The 20504-nt window shown below is 40.3% G+C and overlaps 1 protein-coding gene across 2 annotated transcripts in view; it reads left to right on the top strand.

Annotated features, from left to right (window-relative positions):
* The window catches only part of LOC308143391 (MAM domain-containing glycosylphosphatidylinositol anchor protein 2), a 189165-nt gene that overhangs the window by 98157 nt on the left and 70504 nt on the right, over positions 1 to 20504 (top strand). For both annotated transcript variants that reach the window (XM_080514174.1, XM_080514175.1), the window contains exons 5-8: positions 4051 to 4183; positions 4933 to 5202; positions 19864 to 19955; positions 20048 to 20285. In XM_080514174.1, coding sequence (XP_080370300.1) covers positions 4051 to 4183; positions 4933 to 5202; positions 19864 to 19955; positions 20048 to 20285 — 733 coding nt within the window. The remainder of the gene's footprint in view (positions 1 to 4050; positions 4184 to 4932; positions 5203 to 19863; positions 19956 to 20047; positions 20286 to 20504) is intronic.

Here is a 20504-nt window from a genome sequence, read left to right as displayed (position 1 = left end):
TGATTTACGAAGATCCTGTATTATGCAAATAGATTACACTCTCAGTTTGAAAAAGCAAAAGCAAAAAAAAACAACTAACTAAATATGAGTGATGGTCAGTAATGAAGACAAAGCTATGGGAAACAAGAGCAATGCAAGATATTTAAGAAGTATTGCAAGTCCTAAGAAGTGGTAGAACGGCAAACATGTATTATAATAAAGTATGCAAATGCTCGTCACAGGGGGCTACCTGAAGTAATGCCGCTCACTGTAATAGCAGACACATTTCTGCTAAAAGCAGAGATGATTTGCATCTACTTTTCAAAAAGCATAAAAATGGTCATAAACAACACAACCGTTTGCAGAGATTGTAAATCACTTTGCATGTTGCATATTAATCTACAAGCATAAAATCCTCCCAGTATTTAGTGCAATGTGGGAAACATCTGAAAATCTCCACGAAGGCAAACGCACTAAATTATGTGTCTGTTTTGTACATTTGTCTCTCTGGGGTTCTCATTATTAGAGAAGTTTCCACAAATTGGTGAACACAGTATCAAGTTTGTACAAGTTTGAAACCTTGAGTGAATCAGGCCTTTATTGTTTGGTTCACTTTTTATCTTGTTTTGTGGTCTTGGTCTTGAATTCATGTGACAGACCGAATAAATGGATGCAGAATGGACTCTAAGAAATAAAAAAAGAAATGTTTTGAAGGACCGGCTTAAGTTTGACTCGGCACGCTCTCATATTCAGAGTTACTCTCATGACCAGAACTAAGTTGCTACTGTGGCACCCAACTGTGTGTCAATGGAAGTAATCCACTTATTTTATCGCAACTAAAACCTTTATGACACAACACATTCACATCATAGGAGGGTCTGTTTTTTTGTAGCATTGATTCTTAATTTATGTATGTAAAAAAAATACTTTCTTCAGTGAGTGTTTCCTCCAGCCATAATTGATTGATTGAGCAAAACATCCCTGCTTCGACAGACTCGGATCAGAAGATAATGAATTATGTAGTGGATCCGATTACGAGAATAATAACTGTAACCCCGAAAAAAAAGAAAAAAAAAACAACAACAAAAAAACTGAGTGATGAGCTCTTCACATAAAGTAAACACGGTTAGTGACAATTGACTTTTTTAATTTATGGTTATTACAATTCATGTGCACTGTGATAGTCTATTGATGATCACGTTTTACATATACTGTGGAGCGTCAGTCAGACATTATGAATATTTAAATGATGACCTTCATCAGCCTCCAGTGACACAATGTACAAAGCACAATAACAACACACACACACATGCAGGCACTTTCCACATTTACATAGCAGATATGTGTGTCCCAAAGTTGCAAATTATTGAATCAACACAACATCGTATTACAAAGGTGAAAAACTGCAATGTGACTTACCGCAATTATAGTGCTGCTATTTTATCAGCACTGACAATGAGTGTCGTTTGTTTCGAGGCCCCAAAGGCAAACCCCACTGCACCATGTCGTGCAGTGGGACTGTGAAACTTATTAACCCTGCGAATAGCAATATCAGTTTCACTAACCCAGTCACCGAATATTAGGGCTTCGCAGATGAAGAGCAACTGGGTTTTTCTTCACAAATCATTTCTTTCGGATGAGCGAGGGGTTTCTCCCCACAATCTGAAAATTGAGAAGCTTTGTTCCAAGAAAGGGATTTGGTGCAGTCAACAAAGAACTGATTGAGATTGCTCAGTCACTTGTGAGGGGAATTGTAGTTTCTTGAATTGATTGAGTTGAATGTGACTTGTAATGCGGAACTGGGCGTCAGAATGAATGCAAATCTATGAGAAGGGGGGGAGAAAAAAAAGGCGTTCAAGGAGGGAAAAGAGGCTTAAGAAATAAAGAGAGAAAGAAAAGGGAAGTGAAATTGATGTTTGGCCAAATGGAGAAAGATGGCTGGGAACTAATGGAGTGGGTGAAGGAGTCTGAAGAAGCACAGCCGAGCCTCAAAAGACACTCCTTCCTCCATCCTGCTCTCCACACCTCTCTCCTCCTTCACTCCCTCCTTCATACTGCCCTCTATCAAAGCTTTAATTGGCTCTGAGAATTTAAGGGCAACCCAAAAACTAGAGATTAGCAATGTGCGATTCCAAACAAATCCTCCCTAAACTCCCTGTAATTTACTCAAATCACTGGAGAATGTCATCATTCTTCAACTGTACATGTGAACTTGCCCCAAACAGCCACAGATAACTGAGAGACTCAATCATGTCTGACCTATATTAAAGCTACAGGGTCAAACTGAGCCACTTCAGTCCTCCAGCTAGTTTTGTAGTTACCTTCAACCTTTTCTCTCGCCATTATTCTTCATTCAAGCTTCACTTCAGCACCTTTTCCAGCCTCGCTAATGCTTTATATTCCCTTTGATACTGCAGAAATGCAGAGGTGGCATTTCAAACTCTGCACAGAGAACTGTTTCTTAATTAAGTGTGGCCCAGAGCTGCAGTGTTATTTTGGAAAGCTTTCTTTCTACTGTCTGTCTACTCCCTTCTCGACAAAGTGACAGATGTGGCACAATTATCAAAGGTATAAATCAGCCAGTCCTTGTCTCTCGTCAAACGCAACTTTTGAAGTGTTGGATGATTTGAGATGTTTATGATGGATTTGATATTTTCTTGTGGCGCGATGTTCTATTAAAACACATTGTCAAGCTCTTAAAGTAAAGGTTAGTTATGATTAATTACAACATTGTTCTGTCAATTGTTCATTGTTCTGTGTCTGACTAGACACCAAGTTTAACCTATGAGTTGAAGTTACATGATTAGCTAATGGTTAATAAATCATTTGTAGGACTCTTAGATCTGCATTCAGACATATTAAACTATTCCTCAGATTTCCTTTAAGGGCGCAACATAAATGTTGTTTTTATTAGCTCATTTAAAAACAATGAGGACATATTGTTAGCAGCTCTCAGACTACACACCATTCAAATTCAATTTGAGATGTGTTTTTTTTTGTTTGTTTATTTATTTATTCGTTTCCTGTTGGCCCAGGGTCGGGTCATAGCATGGCTAATCTTCCAAGCTTTCATAAATCGTTAAGCACATTCCATGAAAACAAATCAGGACAGACAATATTTTCACCTGACAAAGACGCCGTCCCCATTATTTCTTTGCCCTTTACCGAGAGCTATTAGGACCCATTCTTTAAGCCCTTGTGTACTTTAGCATTCAATCTTTCCTTCAATATGGCCATCAATTCTCCCATTGCAATTCAGTTTAATGTGTTTGTCCTTACCATTCCTTTCTCTGCTCCTTGCATTCTCTAAATAGATTTGCCTCCATGCCCCCCCCCCACCACCCCCCACCCGCTGTGAGGAAAGTGTACACGTTGAATACCACCAATCTCATCCACTGATTTCTGCTGTTTGAAAAAATTAAAATAAAATAAAAAAGGGAACCATAAATAAGCGTCCATAGTTAGTCTTATACAATTAAAATGTCTAAGTGATGCAGGTGAGAGCCGTAATCACTTGCATCAGGAGGATGTGTAGGACTCGTCTTTTAATCTGCATCCCCACGGTCCTCGTTCCCACACCCACACGTTGGAAGGAGCCAAATCAAAGGTTTACATCCTGATCATAACCTTCAGGCAGGGCTCGTGGTCAACTGGCACAGCTGGAATCAAACACTCATTCTTAGTATAATAGCAGTTTCTGTGGAGAGCTCACCCACAGAGCCCGTCCTTTTTCCTCCTGCTCAGTGGTGAAAAACGCTGCAGGATCTTTCTCTAGAGGGGTAACATCAGTATGGAGTGAGTTGAATTAATTTTTTTTTTTTTTCTTGAAGAGGACTGTCTTTTTTTTTTTTTTATGAGTACAATCATAGGACTGCTGTTTTTTTTATTCCACATTTCTCTTTGTAAAAAATGACATGCATATTCATCTCTTTGACCTTTCTTTGGAGCTGGTTAGCCTTTATCTCTTTCCCTGTACCTATTTTTTTTTTTTTTTTTGCTTTTCTGTTACTCTGTTATGTTGATATTTTTGCACACATTTGCATACCAGTGTTGGTTTGGTCTGAGCTGCAGGGGGAAACAAAGATTTTGAAGCTGAAGAACCTGCGTCCTCAAGACTACGCCAATTACAGCTGCGTCGCCTCCGTCAGAAATGTGTGTGGGATCCCGGATCGCAGTGTGATCTTCAGACTCACCAATAAGACAGGTAGGTCCACAACCTGAATCACACGTTTTCTATTTCAATTTGGAAACGGACTCTACAAAAGACGTCTCATTAATGAAGGAATAAAAACAGATGGAAGCAGATTAATTGGCATGCAATTTCTTAGCTTTGGAGTCATACTGCAATTGTTCTAACTGAGTCAGTCAGGGGTGACAAACAAATGGCCCATGGGGCCATAAGGGGACTTGCAAAGGGTTCATGGAAAAGTTGAAAAGAAAACCCTTTTATTTAAATGTAATTAAAAGTAACTGCCATTTCTGCTTTATTCACTTTCCGATTGCGCTGTTGAAGTTAGTGTAGTGGTCACAACATGAGCCGTAGAAATCAGTGGTACAAACAGATGTACAGAAGTTATGCATCCAACTTGTTAAACAAAAATGCCAAATGCTGCAAAATGCCACATACCAAGGACATGATTTCAGGACATTTTATGGTATTTTGCACCAGCTGGCATCAACAAAATTGCTTCATGTAGAGATTTGCGCGTACTGCATGTTTTTCCTCAACTTTTCAAGTTGCTTAGCTTTTCTAAATATAAGTGTATCACACTTCAATGCAATAAAAACAAGGGGAAGTTTACATTGTAGAGTTATTATGCCACCATTTTGCTGGTCTGACCCACTCCAGATAGAATCGTGCTGTATGTCACCCCCGGACTGAAATGAGTTTGAGACCATGGCCTAAGTCTTCCTAAAACACTGTGCATTTCCCCTGTATCCATTTCTCTGTAGCCTCCCCATCCATCAAGCTGCTGGTAGAGGATCCTATAGTGGTGAATCCCGGGCACACGGTGTCCTTGGTGTGCATCACCACTGGAGGGGAGCCGCCCCCGATCCTCAACTGGGTGAGCAGTAACGACACCCTGCCACAGAGGAGCGTTGTGAAGGGGGGCACGCTCACACTGCCGGCTATCAGCTCGGACGAGGCGGGGGTCTACAGCTGCGTGGCCAGCAACAATGTCGGCAACCCGGCCAAGAAATCCACCACCATCGTGGTGCGAGGTGAGAAGGCACGCTTGAACATCTGTCTGTCAGAGTTCAGTCAATTCCGCATCTTTGGTTAATATGAGACTTATTGGAATGAGGCTTGGTAACAGTCTAAAACACGGGTTCAGAATTACATGGGGCTTCTGCATCTGGCTCTGTGGAAAACACTGAATAGTAAAGTATTGGCTTATTTTCATTGAATATATTTACCAGGGAGTCCTCTCTTATTACCTTTAAATGCTTAAATTACGCCATGTTGCTATTATGACAGCAGATATGCTCAGTAAAAAAGTGAGCTCAGGATATAGGTCAACTGATGTGAAACAGCTGTTGCAGCACATCGAGTCAAGTATGAAAAAGTCATAATATTGGATTCTATTAGATCCTGACTGATTATATCGCCCTACTCAAGTAAATAATGAAGTACCCTCCATGCACATACTGGAGATGTTTGTATTTTCCATCCAGTGACCCTGCTCTAGTGTTTGTATGCATTCAGACTTCTACAGATGCAGCGTCAGTTCATTTCGATGTTTTAATAAAAACATACATTTCTAGCTCACAGCATACCCATTTATTGTGAGCCATATGTTTTAAATGTGCACATGACAATTATTTATCATAATTGGTCAATTTTGCAAGATATTTTGATCAAATGTGTTATACAGCGTTATACAATAGGCTCTCATACATAATAGCTCTGCACTTTAAATTGTGATGTATCTAACTTTTCACAGTAACACCATCCAGCAGGCTTTCCTCAATGGATCCCAACAGCCATCAGCAAAATAACACTTTTATTCTACTTTTGTTTTGGATCCAATCTATTCAAGAAGAATCCTAAATCACCATGAAGGGAAATACTTAGCAGCGGTGGGAACGTGAAAAAGTGTTAAATTTGGGGGATACATCCCATCATGAACCTTAGCAAAATCCCACCCTTTTAATAACTGTATAAAAACTGAAACTGAATATGTATTTCTTCCCAGAGGCTTCACATTCTGTCCTTCTGTCCTGGTAGTGAAAATATTTTCACATATTTTATTTGAGCGCAAACTTTACAAAGTTTATAATTTATTTTCAGTTTAATTACATTTTCATTCATATTGAACTTATTTATTTTTTCTGAATGCCCTTAAGTTATAAAACATGCACTCACTGGGTACAACTACACTCAGGCTAACAACTACTTAATGCAGCCGTGGTTACTTCAAGCCAGTCAAGGACGATGCTCGAGGCATAAGAGTGTGAAGCCATTAATTAAAATACACTGATTCGAAGAGTAGTTAACAGGAATCTAACAAAAGCAGCAGGATGAGGGCAACTGCCGTTGGTTTGGTCATCGTGAGGATTTTTTTTTATTTAATTTTTTTTTTTTTCAGCTGCTCCTCACCTGAGTGGCAGAGTCACGAGTATCTGATCTGGCTGCAGCTCATTACAGAAATAATCGTTTTCTGAGTTCCAATTTTTGCATTTTCATATCAACAGTTCCCTATTAAAGGAAAAGCCTCCAGGATAATGAGTACTTCTAGGTTTAAACCTGGCATGTGATTCTTACAGTAAAATACTATAACCGTATCTGTGGGGTAATACTTAAGACGGGCAATTTTACCACTTGCAAAGAAAAGCCGTTTGACTATAAGACTGGCACAGATGCAGCATAATACATGAGGAAATTGACTTTCATACTTTTAAATCGATTGCTATGACTAAGCTGGGGGATTAAGGGCGGTGTGTGACTATGGGCTTTCATCTGTGACATAATGTTGAATGTGAAATTGCAGGTGATTAAAAAGAGGCAATAATTAGTGGAAGCTTTACAATCAAAGCAACATCCAAAAGCAAAAAGTGTTTCCTTTGGAACATTATAACTTTCTGTGATACACACACACACACACACACACACTCCGCTGCAATCAATGCAGGCTTGCTTGAATGTTTAACACAATAAACATGCACTGTTGAAAAAGAAAGTCAATGCAGCATGTACACTCCAACCTATCGAACCCATGCAAGCACGCCAAGAAACATTGCATTTACCTAAATTAATTTCCTTTAATCCTATTTCAAACTTAGCGCTACTCCCCAAACAATATCCTCACTCGAACCTCCAGGCATGTCCTCACTGAGAATTGTGGTGAGTTTTGTTGAAGAGATTTGCTGTTTGCCACCATACAAACATACATTTCCATAATCGGAGTGTGTGAACAGATTTGGGCCCCAACAATAGCTACAAATACACATCCAACCACACACAAGGTAATCAAATTTGAATCTGACTGTCGCAGACTAGCTCATAAATGTATCTCACAGACTTCTTCTTTCATCTCTGAGATTATGCCACAGCTCCATCATCAGGTCACCTCTGTGCTCAGCCTGTTTGGAAGCGTTTATTTATGCAGCCATATATTCTGTGGGAGGAAAATCAAATCATCCACAAATCATTTCTGATGGTCCCCTGACAGAAAAAGCCCTTCTATGTGTTGTGAAAGTGCCCATATTGTTGAGGACTTAAAAACTAAGAGGCTTACATCAAAGGGAAGATGTCAGGTGTCCCATGGGAGCAAATAAGTCAGAGCACACTCACTGGAGGCAATCACTGCAATAAATATCACAACCTCAATGATGTGTCACATTCCCAAAGCTGACAATGGTTCTCACAGGGGGTCCTGGCCATATATCACCAAAGTTTTCAGCTTTTTTAAATAATAATTCCTGGTTTTTTTTAGCATAGCTTCACAAGTGTTTTATATATTGAATGGTTTGGGAACACACGGCAGCCTGAACAGCCTGCGCGTTCTTCTTTTACTGTTTGCATCCAGCGCTGGTCTGGCTGGCCAGCCTGATCTGAGGTGCAGCCTCATAGCGTCTCAGTAGCGCCTCATTTAGAAGTTCAGCGTGGAGCTGTTTCTCTGCACTCAGTGTGTGGTTTGCAGCAAAAAATAGGTTTTTAAAGGGCATTGGCACAATGCCAGAAATATTACATAACAATTTTCACTCTATCCTCACTGTCCAAGCAAAGGCGTAGCTGTTGTTTATTCTGTAGTCTTCTATAGTCACACATAAACAGTAGCCACCCCTTTGCTCAGTGTATTGAGTACAGCATAGCTCTTGTTTATGTTTTTTTTGTTCTGTTTTGTTTTTTAAAAACATGTACCACGTAAATGCTACATGGTGACCCTGAATTGCTAAAAGTGTGTGTGTGTGTGTGTGTGTGTGTGTGTGTGTGTGTGTGTGTGTGTGTGTGTGTGTGTGTGTGTGTGTGTGTGTGTGTGTGTGTGTGTGTGTGTGTGTGTGTGTGTGTGTGTGTGTGTGTGTGTGTGTGTGTGTGTGTGTGTGTGTGTGTGTGTGTGTGCAGATAGATAGATAGATAGATAATGCCTTTTCCTCTGATTTAACAGTCTCCAAAGCACTTTTCAATGTTAATTACATTCACCCATTTGCACAGAAGTGGAGGCAGCTGCCATGCAAAACACTCAGTCCACCCATTGGGAGCAGTTTGAGGTTTAGTGTCTTGCTTAAGGACACTTTCACATATGGACAGATAGGGGATCATCATATCCCCAACCTTCTGATTAAGAGACGACTCACTCCAAAAATGTGGATGGATGGATGGACAGATACAGACACTCAGTATTTCTGGGTTAAGTAATGTGTGTAATAAGAGATAAAGCATATGTTTTATGCACCCTGATATCATTTGGCTCTATTAGGAGAGACACAAATTATAATGCAACTTATTGGATTCCCAAGTTCGCCTTCATCATACAATTGATAACTTTGTTTTGCCTTTGGCAAAGCACAGCTGTGGCAACATTCATGGAGTAATGCAGGAGGACATGGATGGTGTAACAGTAGAGGAGGCAGGAGGCAGCAGACAATATGCTGTGAGGTCACATTTCAGTCCTGACAAAACTTCAAATGTCTAATACGGCACAGTTATAAAATGGACGCATTTTAATCCTCAAAGGTCGCCCATAACTCAGAGTGAAGTGACACACTTTATTTCCTGTCCTTGATTGTGCACAACTATCAGTCCAAAACAGGCAGGAAATCCAAAGAGACTTAAAACCCGGACAAAATAAATAAAACTGTCAAGACGAAAAATTGCTCGAAAAGCAATGCTGACGCGAGAGTTTACAAAAACAGTTGTGAAAGTGTGGTCACAGTTAAATACTCACAGGAAGCTGATTGGGATCCTAATTACTGGAGAAACTGAAGAGAGTTGGACTTAAAGCTGTGGTGACAAATATACCAGGAACCGAAAGAACAAAAGAAAGTGGGATCATAAGCACAACAACTGGCATTACCCACACACATAATTATCAGAGGAATAGAAATAGGGATTATGACTATAATCTTAGTGACACTAATCTTGCTTTCCCATCGTGAAGCTTTGGTGACTTTTCAAACTGAAGGCAATCAGGTGAGGGGAGTGGAACACTATCAAACAACTTGAAATAGTGTCTTCAGTGTATCAAATCAATGAATTATCACACATCACAGATTGAAGTAGAGGAGTCAGACGCTGAAATGACACAATCAGTCCATAAGTGACAAAGACAATTCAGCATCAATATGCAAGCGAAATTAAATTGGAAACGTTTGTGTCAGGCTGATGAATTGTAACTCTTGTCAGCGAAGCTGTGGGATCACAGATTACTGACAGTCACCTAGGAAGGAAGCAAGGGTTCATAAATGACATCTAATCTGCACAAAAACTCAACTTAAGTGACAAACTGTCAGCAAGTGCAAGTCTTGGATCAACATACTTGAATGACGTCTCAGTTCAGCATTGACACTGGGAGATATTATCGAAGCAAAGTCAATTTGAAAGGAAGACAGACTTGGATGGTATCAGCATTTGATGGGAGACACTCCCAAGTCCAAGAAGACATCACAGATGTCAAAGCGAATTTGGACCAAGCTGTAAAGATCACATAAAAACTATAAAAAGCTCTCAGCAGGCTTTCATTTTATTTATGTGACAGGGTAATAAAGTATGACTTGAAATGACAGAGGGTGGGAGGTGGGGTGTTCTATTTAACATCACTAATTAACAGGAGGTGGGTTCAGCATGTTATCACACTTCTCCGGATCACCCTCCTGAGTCTGACGAGCTGTCACTGACGCAAATGCAATTTTGGGATCACCGTGCACTAGATGATCATTGCCGTCATGTCTGTGCAATAGCACTACGATAAATCAATCTGTATTTTTACTGTAAAACATCAGCATTCTGATGCTTAATCATTATATAGATGCTTTCCAAGCATCACCACAAATGGTCTGCAGATTACTGCGCTTTGCTTTGAAAATTACTTTAAAGCTTAACTGTATTTGAGGCTGCCTTTCTTTCAGGAATCTTTCTTCATTGTTTGTGCTTTTTCTGCACGTCTGTCACCCTTTCTCAAACTGACTTTTTGTTGTACTCAAGTGTCACGCTGCATGAAAACAAGCTCACAGCGTCTTTCCATAATAAAGGCGCTGGTATGGGGGCTTGGATTCAGAAGTGCTAAATCTCTTGACTTCAGTTGGAAACTTCAATCACCATGGATACAGGTCCATATTTGAATTCAGAAAAAAACCCCAAAAAACAATCTTTAGTCTGTTTGATTTTATCATCAGCCTATGTTATGTAAATTTAGTCTGAACCCTGCACGGCAACCCTGACATTATACAGAAATGATTACACAAGTAATTACAGTATTTCTCTACTGCAACAACAGAAGATTTTTACGAGATCCGCATTCGAATAAATGCACGTTTTTGTGAGGTTTTGAGAGGTTGATACGAGACGAGACATGGGTCTCGTGGGTGGACTGCGGATCAATTATACAGCAAAAATTAGACATCATGAACTCATTGACATTGGTAATGGAAGCATTATGGTCAGTTTAAGCTCCACATACCATTTAAATTACTTTAAATTACTGTATTACTGAGTTTATTTCACGGTACAAAACTATCAAATTCATGCCTGTTGATTCAATTTAGGGATTCGCAATTAGTTATTTTCCATCAATAGCTGCCATAATTCTTAAAAAACTTTGACGCAGATGTGCCCGGTTATAATTTGGCACTCTGGTAGAGGCCGATGAGACTTTTGTGGCATTTGCAATATTCAAGATTGTTTTTATACTGAAGATATGACAATATTTCTCATATAAAAGTCACTATTCAAAGAAATATGGCTCACAAGGCAACCTAGTTTCTCAGTAAAAAATATTTTTGACGGGGTCATAGTTAATTGTGTTTTTATGGTTTGTCCTGCTGCTGATATTTCCACTCCTCTGCTTGACAGAAAGCTCCACCTCAGCCTTAATAACAGCTCTCCATAGAGTCCATCAAACCGGGAAACATCGTCACTCTCAGTTTAGCCACCATCCACTTAGAGACACCGGTTCGCTTCATTAACATATCGGTATATTCTCATTTTGGGGTGAGAGCTCCGATTAAATCCTTTTAACTTCAAATTAACATGACGACAAAATTATTTTGTGCATCGCCTTTGCTTTTATTTTGGACTGCACCTTTGGCTTCTTTGTTATAATGCCAGTGCAAGTTTTCAGCCAGCGTCTACATCCATGCAAACCTTCCATCAGCCGACACTTTTCGCCGAGAGGATTAGTGTTGGACTCTAGTGAGTCAACGCGAGTGCTCGCTCGTGGTAAGAGCATGCTTCTTTTTTTTTTTTTTCTATTTCCACCCTCCATTGAATCGTCTGAGATGCAAAATGAAGTGGCAAATGCTTGAAGTGCAAACACAAATAGAGATTGTATGAAAAGAGCAAGGTTTTACTGCCCAAAACACATGATTCCACTCAAATGTCAATGAGGCTTTACCTGAAAGGTTACTCGTAATATAATATACAATATATTGCAACTATGGTGTCGTCTACCCACGTCATTATTAGCTTAACTTGCTTTCTTGTCATTTATCATGTTTCATTATTTGGAATACTTCTGACTAATTTTGACAGCCAATTACTAAATTCACACATGAAAATAGTGTATTTTCATTATGTTACATAAATGCTTAAAGCACTGTTTCTCCCTGTCTTTGACATGATATTTTGACGTGAGGACAAAAAGGAAAATTGAAAGAGCATAAACACAAGCAGACCTTTAGTAGCGCTGTGTGTGTGCACTGGTGCTTGTGTGTCTGCATTTTCAAAAGCGAGACATAGAAAGAGAGATTTTTCTCACATTCGTGCATTTCCGTAACACTGATTCTCAGTTTTGTGTTTGAGTTTGTGTGTGTGGCTGAAATGTTTGAAATTGAAGGCACTGGATAAGAAAGTGCTGGTCGTCTGTCTGCGCGGGTGTGCACGTTGAGATTCACGCGCACGTGGAAAAACCAAATCAGTTGGTTCTGCTTCACTGGAGTTCATTCTGCATGTTTTGCAGGGTCACTCTGTGGCCTCATCCTTCCCTATCTCAGCTTGTTTACCCTGCTCTCTAGTCCTTGAGAAGACCGAACAAACTGCTGCTGCCAAAGGGGGCCGCGTGTGTGAAAACACACATCACTCCCCGGCAGATGGTCGTTTCTCTGGCCATACTGTCCCACCAGCCAGACTGCCTTCCAGGGCTTGGCCGTATACGTAGCCAGCCCAGCAGGCGACTGGCATCCCATCACCCTGCTGACAAGATCCTTTTTATGGATTAAGGATCTACAACACGTCTTCAAATGCAGGTCAATACCCAGCCTTTTTGCAGCCACTTCACTTCTGTTCTGTCCCAGCAAACAGTTTGCAGCATGTATCCGCTGTGACAATGCAAAGAAGGTCTGAACTGGTTATTTCTGTCATTTCTTGTTCCTCATACCAAATGTGAGCAGGCAGGTCTCAGATCCTGATTCGGTGGGTTGACACAGACTGTCTGTACATGGTGCGGAAATGGGCAAGTGCACTGGCATCTTGTTTTAGTGCCTCCCTGAAAGCGCAAAAGCACAGCCTGGCATGTGTGTCCCATCCGTTTGCAAAGCAGTGAGTTGTTTTGTTTTGGGTTTTTTTTTGCTCCCTGTGTGATGTAGAGAAATGAGTCTCGCTCTCGCTATCAAAGATTGAAAATCAAACGGTGCAATGCTGTCGTCTGATTTCAATGACAATTCCTCCAGGAGTTCCTGACAAATTCAGGTACAAGACTTTTACACCCCAGACACCCAACATTTTGACCTGCTAAAGTAGACACAACTCATCCCCCCCACACACACACACACACACACACACACACATTTACGTATAAGCATATAAGAAATCAAAGAGATACGATGAAGCTCATTTCTATTTAAAAAGAGCTCTCTCCTGTTTACATTTAGACTGTTTGGCAGGTGGAAAACAGTCATGATGTACCACGTAAAAACGTGTCTGTCAACATGTGAGTCAACACGTGAATGACCCTAATCAAATTTGCTTTGGAATAGTTGCTAGTGGAAAAGCAGAATATATTTCCATTCATGAATGCAGATTCAATGGCTGGATGGTCAGAACTGGCACAGCCAGGCCTCTCTCTGGTGCAGCAGCGCTAAAAAAAAAATCACCACTGCTTGTTTTGTGGGTGCGTTTAGTGTCTGTGTTTGAATGTGATTCCTTTTATTATCATAAATTAAAGCCAGTGGTCAGCTTGAAGGTTGAGGGTGGTAGCAGGTTTTTTTTTTCTCCTCCCTCTCCTTTGGCAAAGAACAGACATGTGAGTGATGATGATATTGTAAAAGCTGCTGATGCATGGGGAATGTGTCGGTGCTAAAGTGAAGGCATGTGGAGAGATAAGAGGAAAACCAAAGGTGTTTTGATGAATATGTGTCTGAGAGCATGGGTGAATGCTGTGTGATTTTTTTTTTTTCCCAGCCAATTCCAGCCGTTGTCCTTCTTTTTTTAGTTTAACCTTGAGCTTAGCAGATGAGAGTGGCAGTTTCTAGAGACATCCATCTGGCGCCGGGAGATGAGTTCGACTCCTCATGCTGATATTCTTCGTAAGAGTGAATGAAGAGTGCAGTGTGATGCCTGCTGAGAGATGGACAGACAGGACTGACTGAAAAATGAGACAACTGATAGGCAGACGGGAGGATAATGATTTTGAAGTGAGGGTGTCGGGAGGCGCATCCTTCTTCTCTACCAGACAAAGGCAGTGGCTATGCAGAGGAGAAAGCAAAGGGGGGAAAAACATGTTGAAGCACCTTTTTTTATCTATTGTTACCCTGTATTTGTATATGTGATGCCATTGTGTCCTTTTCATTATGTGCACACATATGTGCTGATCATAACCCAACCCCAGGTGGTATTGTAATCCCACCGCGTGACACAAGCTCCCTGTTGAAGAAGAAGAATTCATGCAGGGCTTTTCTCTGTGTGATTGTCTGTGCTTTTCATGTACAGGCCATCCATTATTCCTACTGGCATTAAAGCTATAGAGAATCAAAAAAGGCTTGCATCACACCAAGGGACCTCATTTTACATTGGAATTGATGCAGGAACAGAGTTCTGTGTACAATAATGTTCCATAGCTTGAATTTCCACAATATCACAATTGAAAGCTGGAGATATGCAATGCAGCTGCTGGAATGAAGAGAGCCCTCATTTTGTCTCTTGAAATTACCACGGAAAGGAATAAGCTCAGAAAAGTGTATTTTACTCCTCGCTGTGTTGCCACAGTCAAGGTTCAATGACAGGAAACACTGAGGCTGATAAAAGTGAACCAGCTTTCCAAAAGTCATCAATAATGCATGCGGAATTTGTTTGTGCATATGTTGAGTTGTGTTTTTCGCTTGAGAATCTGTGATACTGACATCACTTTTAAAAATAACGCCTCGCTGCTGCTGGTACTTGATATCTGCGCTTAAATCTCACTCATCACTTGTTTCATTTAGCACTTGGCAAACCAGATACCACACAACCCAACACACTGCGGTATGCAACAACTAATCTTCCTGTGAGCTTTTAATATCAAACAAGAGTAAACATGATCTTATCACGCATGTAATATAGTTTTCTTGACTCTGCGAGAGATGTGTGAGTTGACCATAGTATTTTTAAAAGCTGTACGCACACAAATATACCTAATAAAGTTGTAAGTTGAGTACTTGAATTGGCTGCAACTTCATGACACCAGCATTCCGACTTAAGACTCAGTCAGTCCAGTATGTTTTCCAGAGATTTCAATCCCATCATGTGGTTTACATTGGCAGATATGCCATGCTTAATGATTCTACAGTCCTTTTAATACTTTTTAAATGTCTTGCGCCTCGTTATCTGTCAGACTTGCTTTTTTCTTCTGAACCCGTCGAAACACTGAGGTCCTCTGTCGTCGGCGTTTTAGTTATTCTTAAAGTTAAGACATAAAACTGTAGTCAGGCGGCTTTTTAACAACATGCTCCATGTATATGGAGCAGCCTGCCAGACGAGCTGACTCAAGACAAATCTTTTTGATTTGACTTTTCATTCTATGCATTTATTTAGTTTTAATGTTGAACTTTTAATATATGATATATTATGACATTAACCAAAATGATAAAATACCATATTATACAGCATCTTATGATGTGCCTTAGTGGAAATGTATTCTACCTAAGTACAGTGTGGACTAATATGGCTTTGGTTTTTGAGCTATTTAGTAGCAGAAAGTTCCAGTTCATCCATGCATTTATATCCTTAAGATAAATGATTAGTATGGAGAGAAAACACACACACACACACACACACACACACACACACACACACACACACACAGACACACTCGTACTTATATACACCCATATACTGTATATGTTAATGGAGGGATCGAGCATGGGATGCTACATTTGTAGTGTCCCATTTCCAAATGGGTGAATTTGACCCAAACACATCATGCATGTATACATCTAAATGCAATCTCATATTGCAAATGCACACGATGCACACAAAACAACTCTTTTAAAACATTAATGTTGTTGTGAAAAATTGTCCAACATTTTTTCGAGACACAGTTCATCTTCATAGCAAATGGGAAAGTTCTGTTTCCAAGCAGCACCCTCATTAAAGATTCATGTTACTTTTGCCATGAACTGGTTAATGGGAAAATGGGAAGAGAAGAGTGACAACACAGCATCACCCAATAAGGTCTCCCAACACTGCACTTCTCACCTCACACATCACAGCCTCTTTTAAAGCACCCAAAGCTTTGGATTCTTCACCATGCATCAGGGAAAAGGCACGGTTTTAGTCACCGGTGCTGTCCAGCACAATTTCAGCAGGAGTGCAGGAAGTAATGCCCACTTATCTCTCTTGTACACAAATGTAGTCGATTTACAGGAATGCCTACTTGCTATTCAATATTTATGGTCAGATAAAATGGCAAGGAAAGGACTTTTTAATGTGGAGGAGACAGGGAGGGAACCAATTCTGAAATATGCATGAGTGCACATATGCAGCACTGGCTATTTTGATGTGCATTGTAGCTCTGTGTGGAAATGAGTCACCACAAGGGGAAAAAAAAAATCTGGAAAAGGAGGAAAGAGAAATGGTCAAAGAAACTTTATAGGACATTTTCAGTCTCCTCTAAAATAAAAGCTGATGCATTGTAACTGGGAACTGGAATATTTATCAGTTTGGAAGGTTTACAGCATGCACATGACAATAACAAATAACATGGGCGCCTCCAGCAGCGCTGGTTTATTGCTGCTGTTTGAGTTCAGAAAAGAGCCAAATTAGCTCATCATCACATACATCAACCTGGAGGGAGATGAAATGAAGTTCTGGAAGTACAATTTATTTTCACTCTACATTTATGCAAATATCCTATTCAGCAGGTACTTTGTTTTGCGCTTGTAATATATCAAGCAATCGTTGTGTTTGTTACAAAGTTTTATAGTTACAAGTCTGTATCACTTGAGTGGTGGGAAGGTGTCATGATTTATGTGTTTGAGCAGAAATTAAATGAAAAATTATGTATTTGTGCTCATAAAGAGTACATTTAATAACTTTGGCCAAAACCACTGTCCTGTCAGGTGATATCAAACCCAGTCCCTTCTCAGGTTGCTTGTAGGAATCTTCCAATATTATTACATTCAGATGTTTGTTTATTTTTCTTTTTGTTCCCAGTGGGAAGCGAGGCTTTCCTCACCTCCAAGTTATTCATGATATATGTCTTGCATAGGACGTTTGAAAAGCAATTTTTAATTGAATACTGTTGGATATTGTCTACTTTTTGGGACATTTGTCTGTCTGGATGAATCGAAAGGGTCACAAATGGATGAGATTAACACATTGAACAGTGTAAGCTGTTATTTGTGTCACATATGATACAGTAAAGTGCAGCAGTGCAGTTATACTGAATATCAGCACTCCTCTCAGAATAGAATAGAAAATAATAGAATAGAAATACTTTAATAACCCCAGGAGGAAATTCTTGTAATAGCTCCAAACAGAAAAGAACACAGATAAATAGAAGTTAAAATATCAATACAATGCTGTTTTTCAGTTGTGACTGTTTCTTAAGACCTCCATGTATAGAACCATCTATAATAGCAGCCAAAAGGTATAGTCCAGATGCTTTTGCCGTGTTTTCTAGATTAGATTGCCAACATATTCTTCTGCACAGACAATTACTTGCAGGTTTGGGATCTGTGTGGCTATCCACAACATGTACAGAACCTCAGAAAGAAATAACAAGCAGCTGAAGAGAATAAAATGTGTTTGTCAATCTGACAGAGATTTATCTGAGGGAGACTCAGTCTGGCCTTGCGGTGCTGTTCTTTGTTAAAGTCTGCTGCAGTTTCTTCAATCATAGTATAATTTTGACCTGTAAGAACGGAAAAAGTAGTTTAATCCAAATCTTTATGGGCTGCCTCCCCCCCTGATCTGATAGCAACGAATCCATCAAGAAAACACTTTTCTAAACTGTCAGTCTTAAACTAGAACTGTGTCTCGATGTCACAGAGAGACTCGCTTCATGCCTTCTACCATGGGGTATGTATTCTCTCATTAACCTTTTCCTGTGTATGTTGGCTTTAGGAGAATTGAATTTTGACATTTGCGCGGTGGATGATGTATACTGTGATGCTGAGCTGAGCCCGAACAGGAAATAATTGTGGGTTGCCGGTAACACCCGGTATTTTGTATCCATAAAGGTCACAGATGTATGCTGCACACCATATTATACAAATTGTCACCGTTTCCTTCCCGGCACTATTAAATTATACACCACATGACTGATAGAAGGTGCTTTGGAAAATAAGAATATATAAGGTGTGTATTCAAGGCAGAATGCAAATGCAAAGGAGTGTTTGGAGAGTGTTGACTTGATTGTAATATTTGTATCTGACATGCGTTAGAAATGGGATTCTCTGCCTGCCGACACTGATTTCAAACGTGAGGAGGAAGATCGTGTCAAGTAGGCGTGTGTCACTCGTCTCCCCTTCAGTGTGCTGCTTGGCAGGCATCACAATGTTTTGCACATTCAATTTCCTGTGTTTAAATCTGACACGCAGGTTTTGTTTTCGTTTTCCCTTTACCAAACTGAATATGATAATGTCACTTGGGAATTGCTAGATGAAAAGATTTCCATGGTGCCGTCAGCTTTTTTTTTTTTTTTTGTGCTGAGAAGATGAATTGAACAGTAGACGCAGGGTTTGGAACCAATACAGCATGCATTATAATGAAATCATCTTTTTTTTTTCTATTCAGAGAAGCTGCGCTTTGAAAATGGAGTTTGCAAACCAAATTGAATTAGAAATGGCGGATATTTTGTTAGGTATCTCTTCAATTACATAGTGCGTGCATGTGTGTACCTTCTTCTGTGCCGTCAGATTCTTCAACCAACAGCATTTAGGATCAGCGCACCTTCAAATCTGTCATTAAAACACATGATTCTGCTTTCTCTGCTACGTTCTCTTTGACTCTATCCCTGCATCTAAAGCCAGACTTGCATCGTTTTAGTCATTATTTCATTGTCCAGATCGGTCGCTCGTCCTCCGTGATGAGGATCGTATTTCATCCAGAATCTGCTTGGAGACAAGAGCGGAGATTCATCTGTGCATGCACTTGTTTAACATGGGGCGATCATTCAGCCCAGAAATTCACTTCTATTTGATGTTTTGTACGTCACAAAATTGTATCACAACAGATGGTGTGTAAATGCCATCAGCTTGCGGTTCTCCATACACATATATTATACACTATATCAGCTGAGAGGTTTATAGCAGAGCAAGGGTCCGCCAGAGTCCAGGCCACAAGAGTCCAGGCCAGAGGTCCCCCCCCCCGAAGGTCTCCTGGATACTGCAAGCCATGTTTATGATTCCACAGCTCAGTTGTAGGAGCAAATGTGCACATCTGCTCAAATCAAAGGATGCAGGCAGCTGTGCAGTGGTGTGCAATGAAGCCCTCCCACAGGTAGAGCAGATATACAGTATATGACTCACTCTACATCTAGAGGAAATGCAGAGCAGTGATTTACAGCTTAAGTGTGGACATTTAGAAAAGAAAAAAAAAATTACAAAAAAAAAAAAAAAAATTTCAAAAATCCATAAAACCCTGTCTTTGGGATTACTCCTCAAAAACCACATCAATATGACAAGCGGAGCCATAACCTACAGAAGCTGTATCAGGATTTGTTTCAGCAGTGTGCTGCAGACTTCCAGAGCTGACGCATAGCATACAAATGTATTTCTTATTCTTATAAAAAATCTATTTTCACTTCACAGCTTTGAAGAAGGGACGATTCTGGATCACTCCGGACCCCTACCACAATGACGACAACATCCAGATTGGACGTGAAGTTAAGATATCATGTCAGGTACAGTAAAGGGTGCTGAGCAGAGCATGTTCACGTGTATTAGGACTAAGTCACTTCTCCTGGAAGCACAAGTGATGAATGTTATGTCCTAGGTGGAGGCCACACCTCCAGAAGAGCTGACATTCAGCTGGTTAAAGAACGGCCGTGCCCTGCGGAGCTCGGAGCGCATGGTCATCACCCAGACTGACCCCGACATCTCCCCTGGGACCACCAACCTGGACATCATAGATCTGAAATTCACCGACTTTGGCACGTACACCTGTGTGGCTGCGCTGAAGGGAGGAGGCATTCCAGAAATCAGCATCGACGTCAACATTTCTTCCACAACAGGTGAGCCTCACACCCCTTTGTGCCAGTGACACACATACATACCTCCCCATCACATCTGCCACACAATTATACATTAGTCCAAAACACAAGTTTAACTTTCAGCTGGCCATCAGTATAAACCAGGATGACGTATGGTTGATGTTTTGGAAAATTATTCGTCCATCTCACCATTAGGTGCAAAACCTAATTCTTTGTCCAATTTGATCAAAACTTGATTTA

Source organism: Blennius ocellaris, assembly GCF_963422515.1.
Source record: "Blennius ocellaris genome assembly, chromosome: 18".
In the NCBI taxonomy this organism is placed as follows: domain Eukaryota; kingdom Metazoa; phylum Chordata; class Actinopteri; order Blenniiformes; family Blenniidae; genus Blennius; species Blennius ocellaris.
This window is presented reverse-complemented; position numbering and strand designations above follow the sequence as displayed.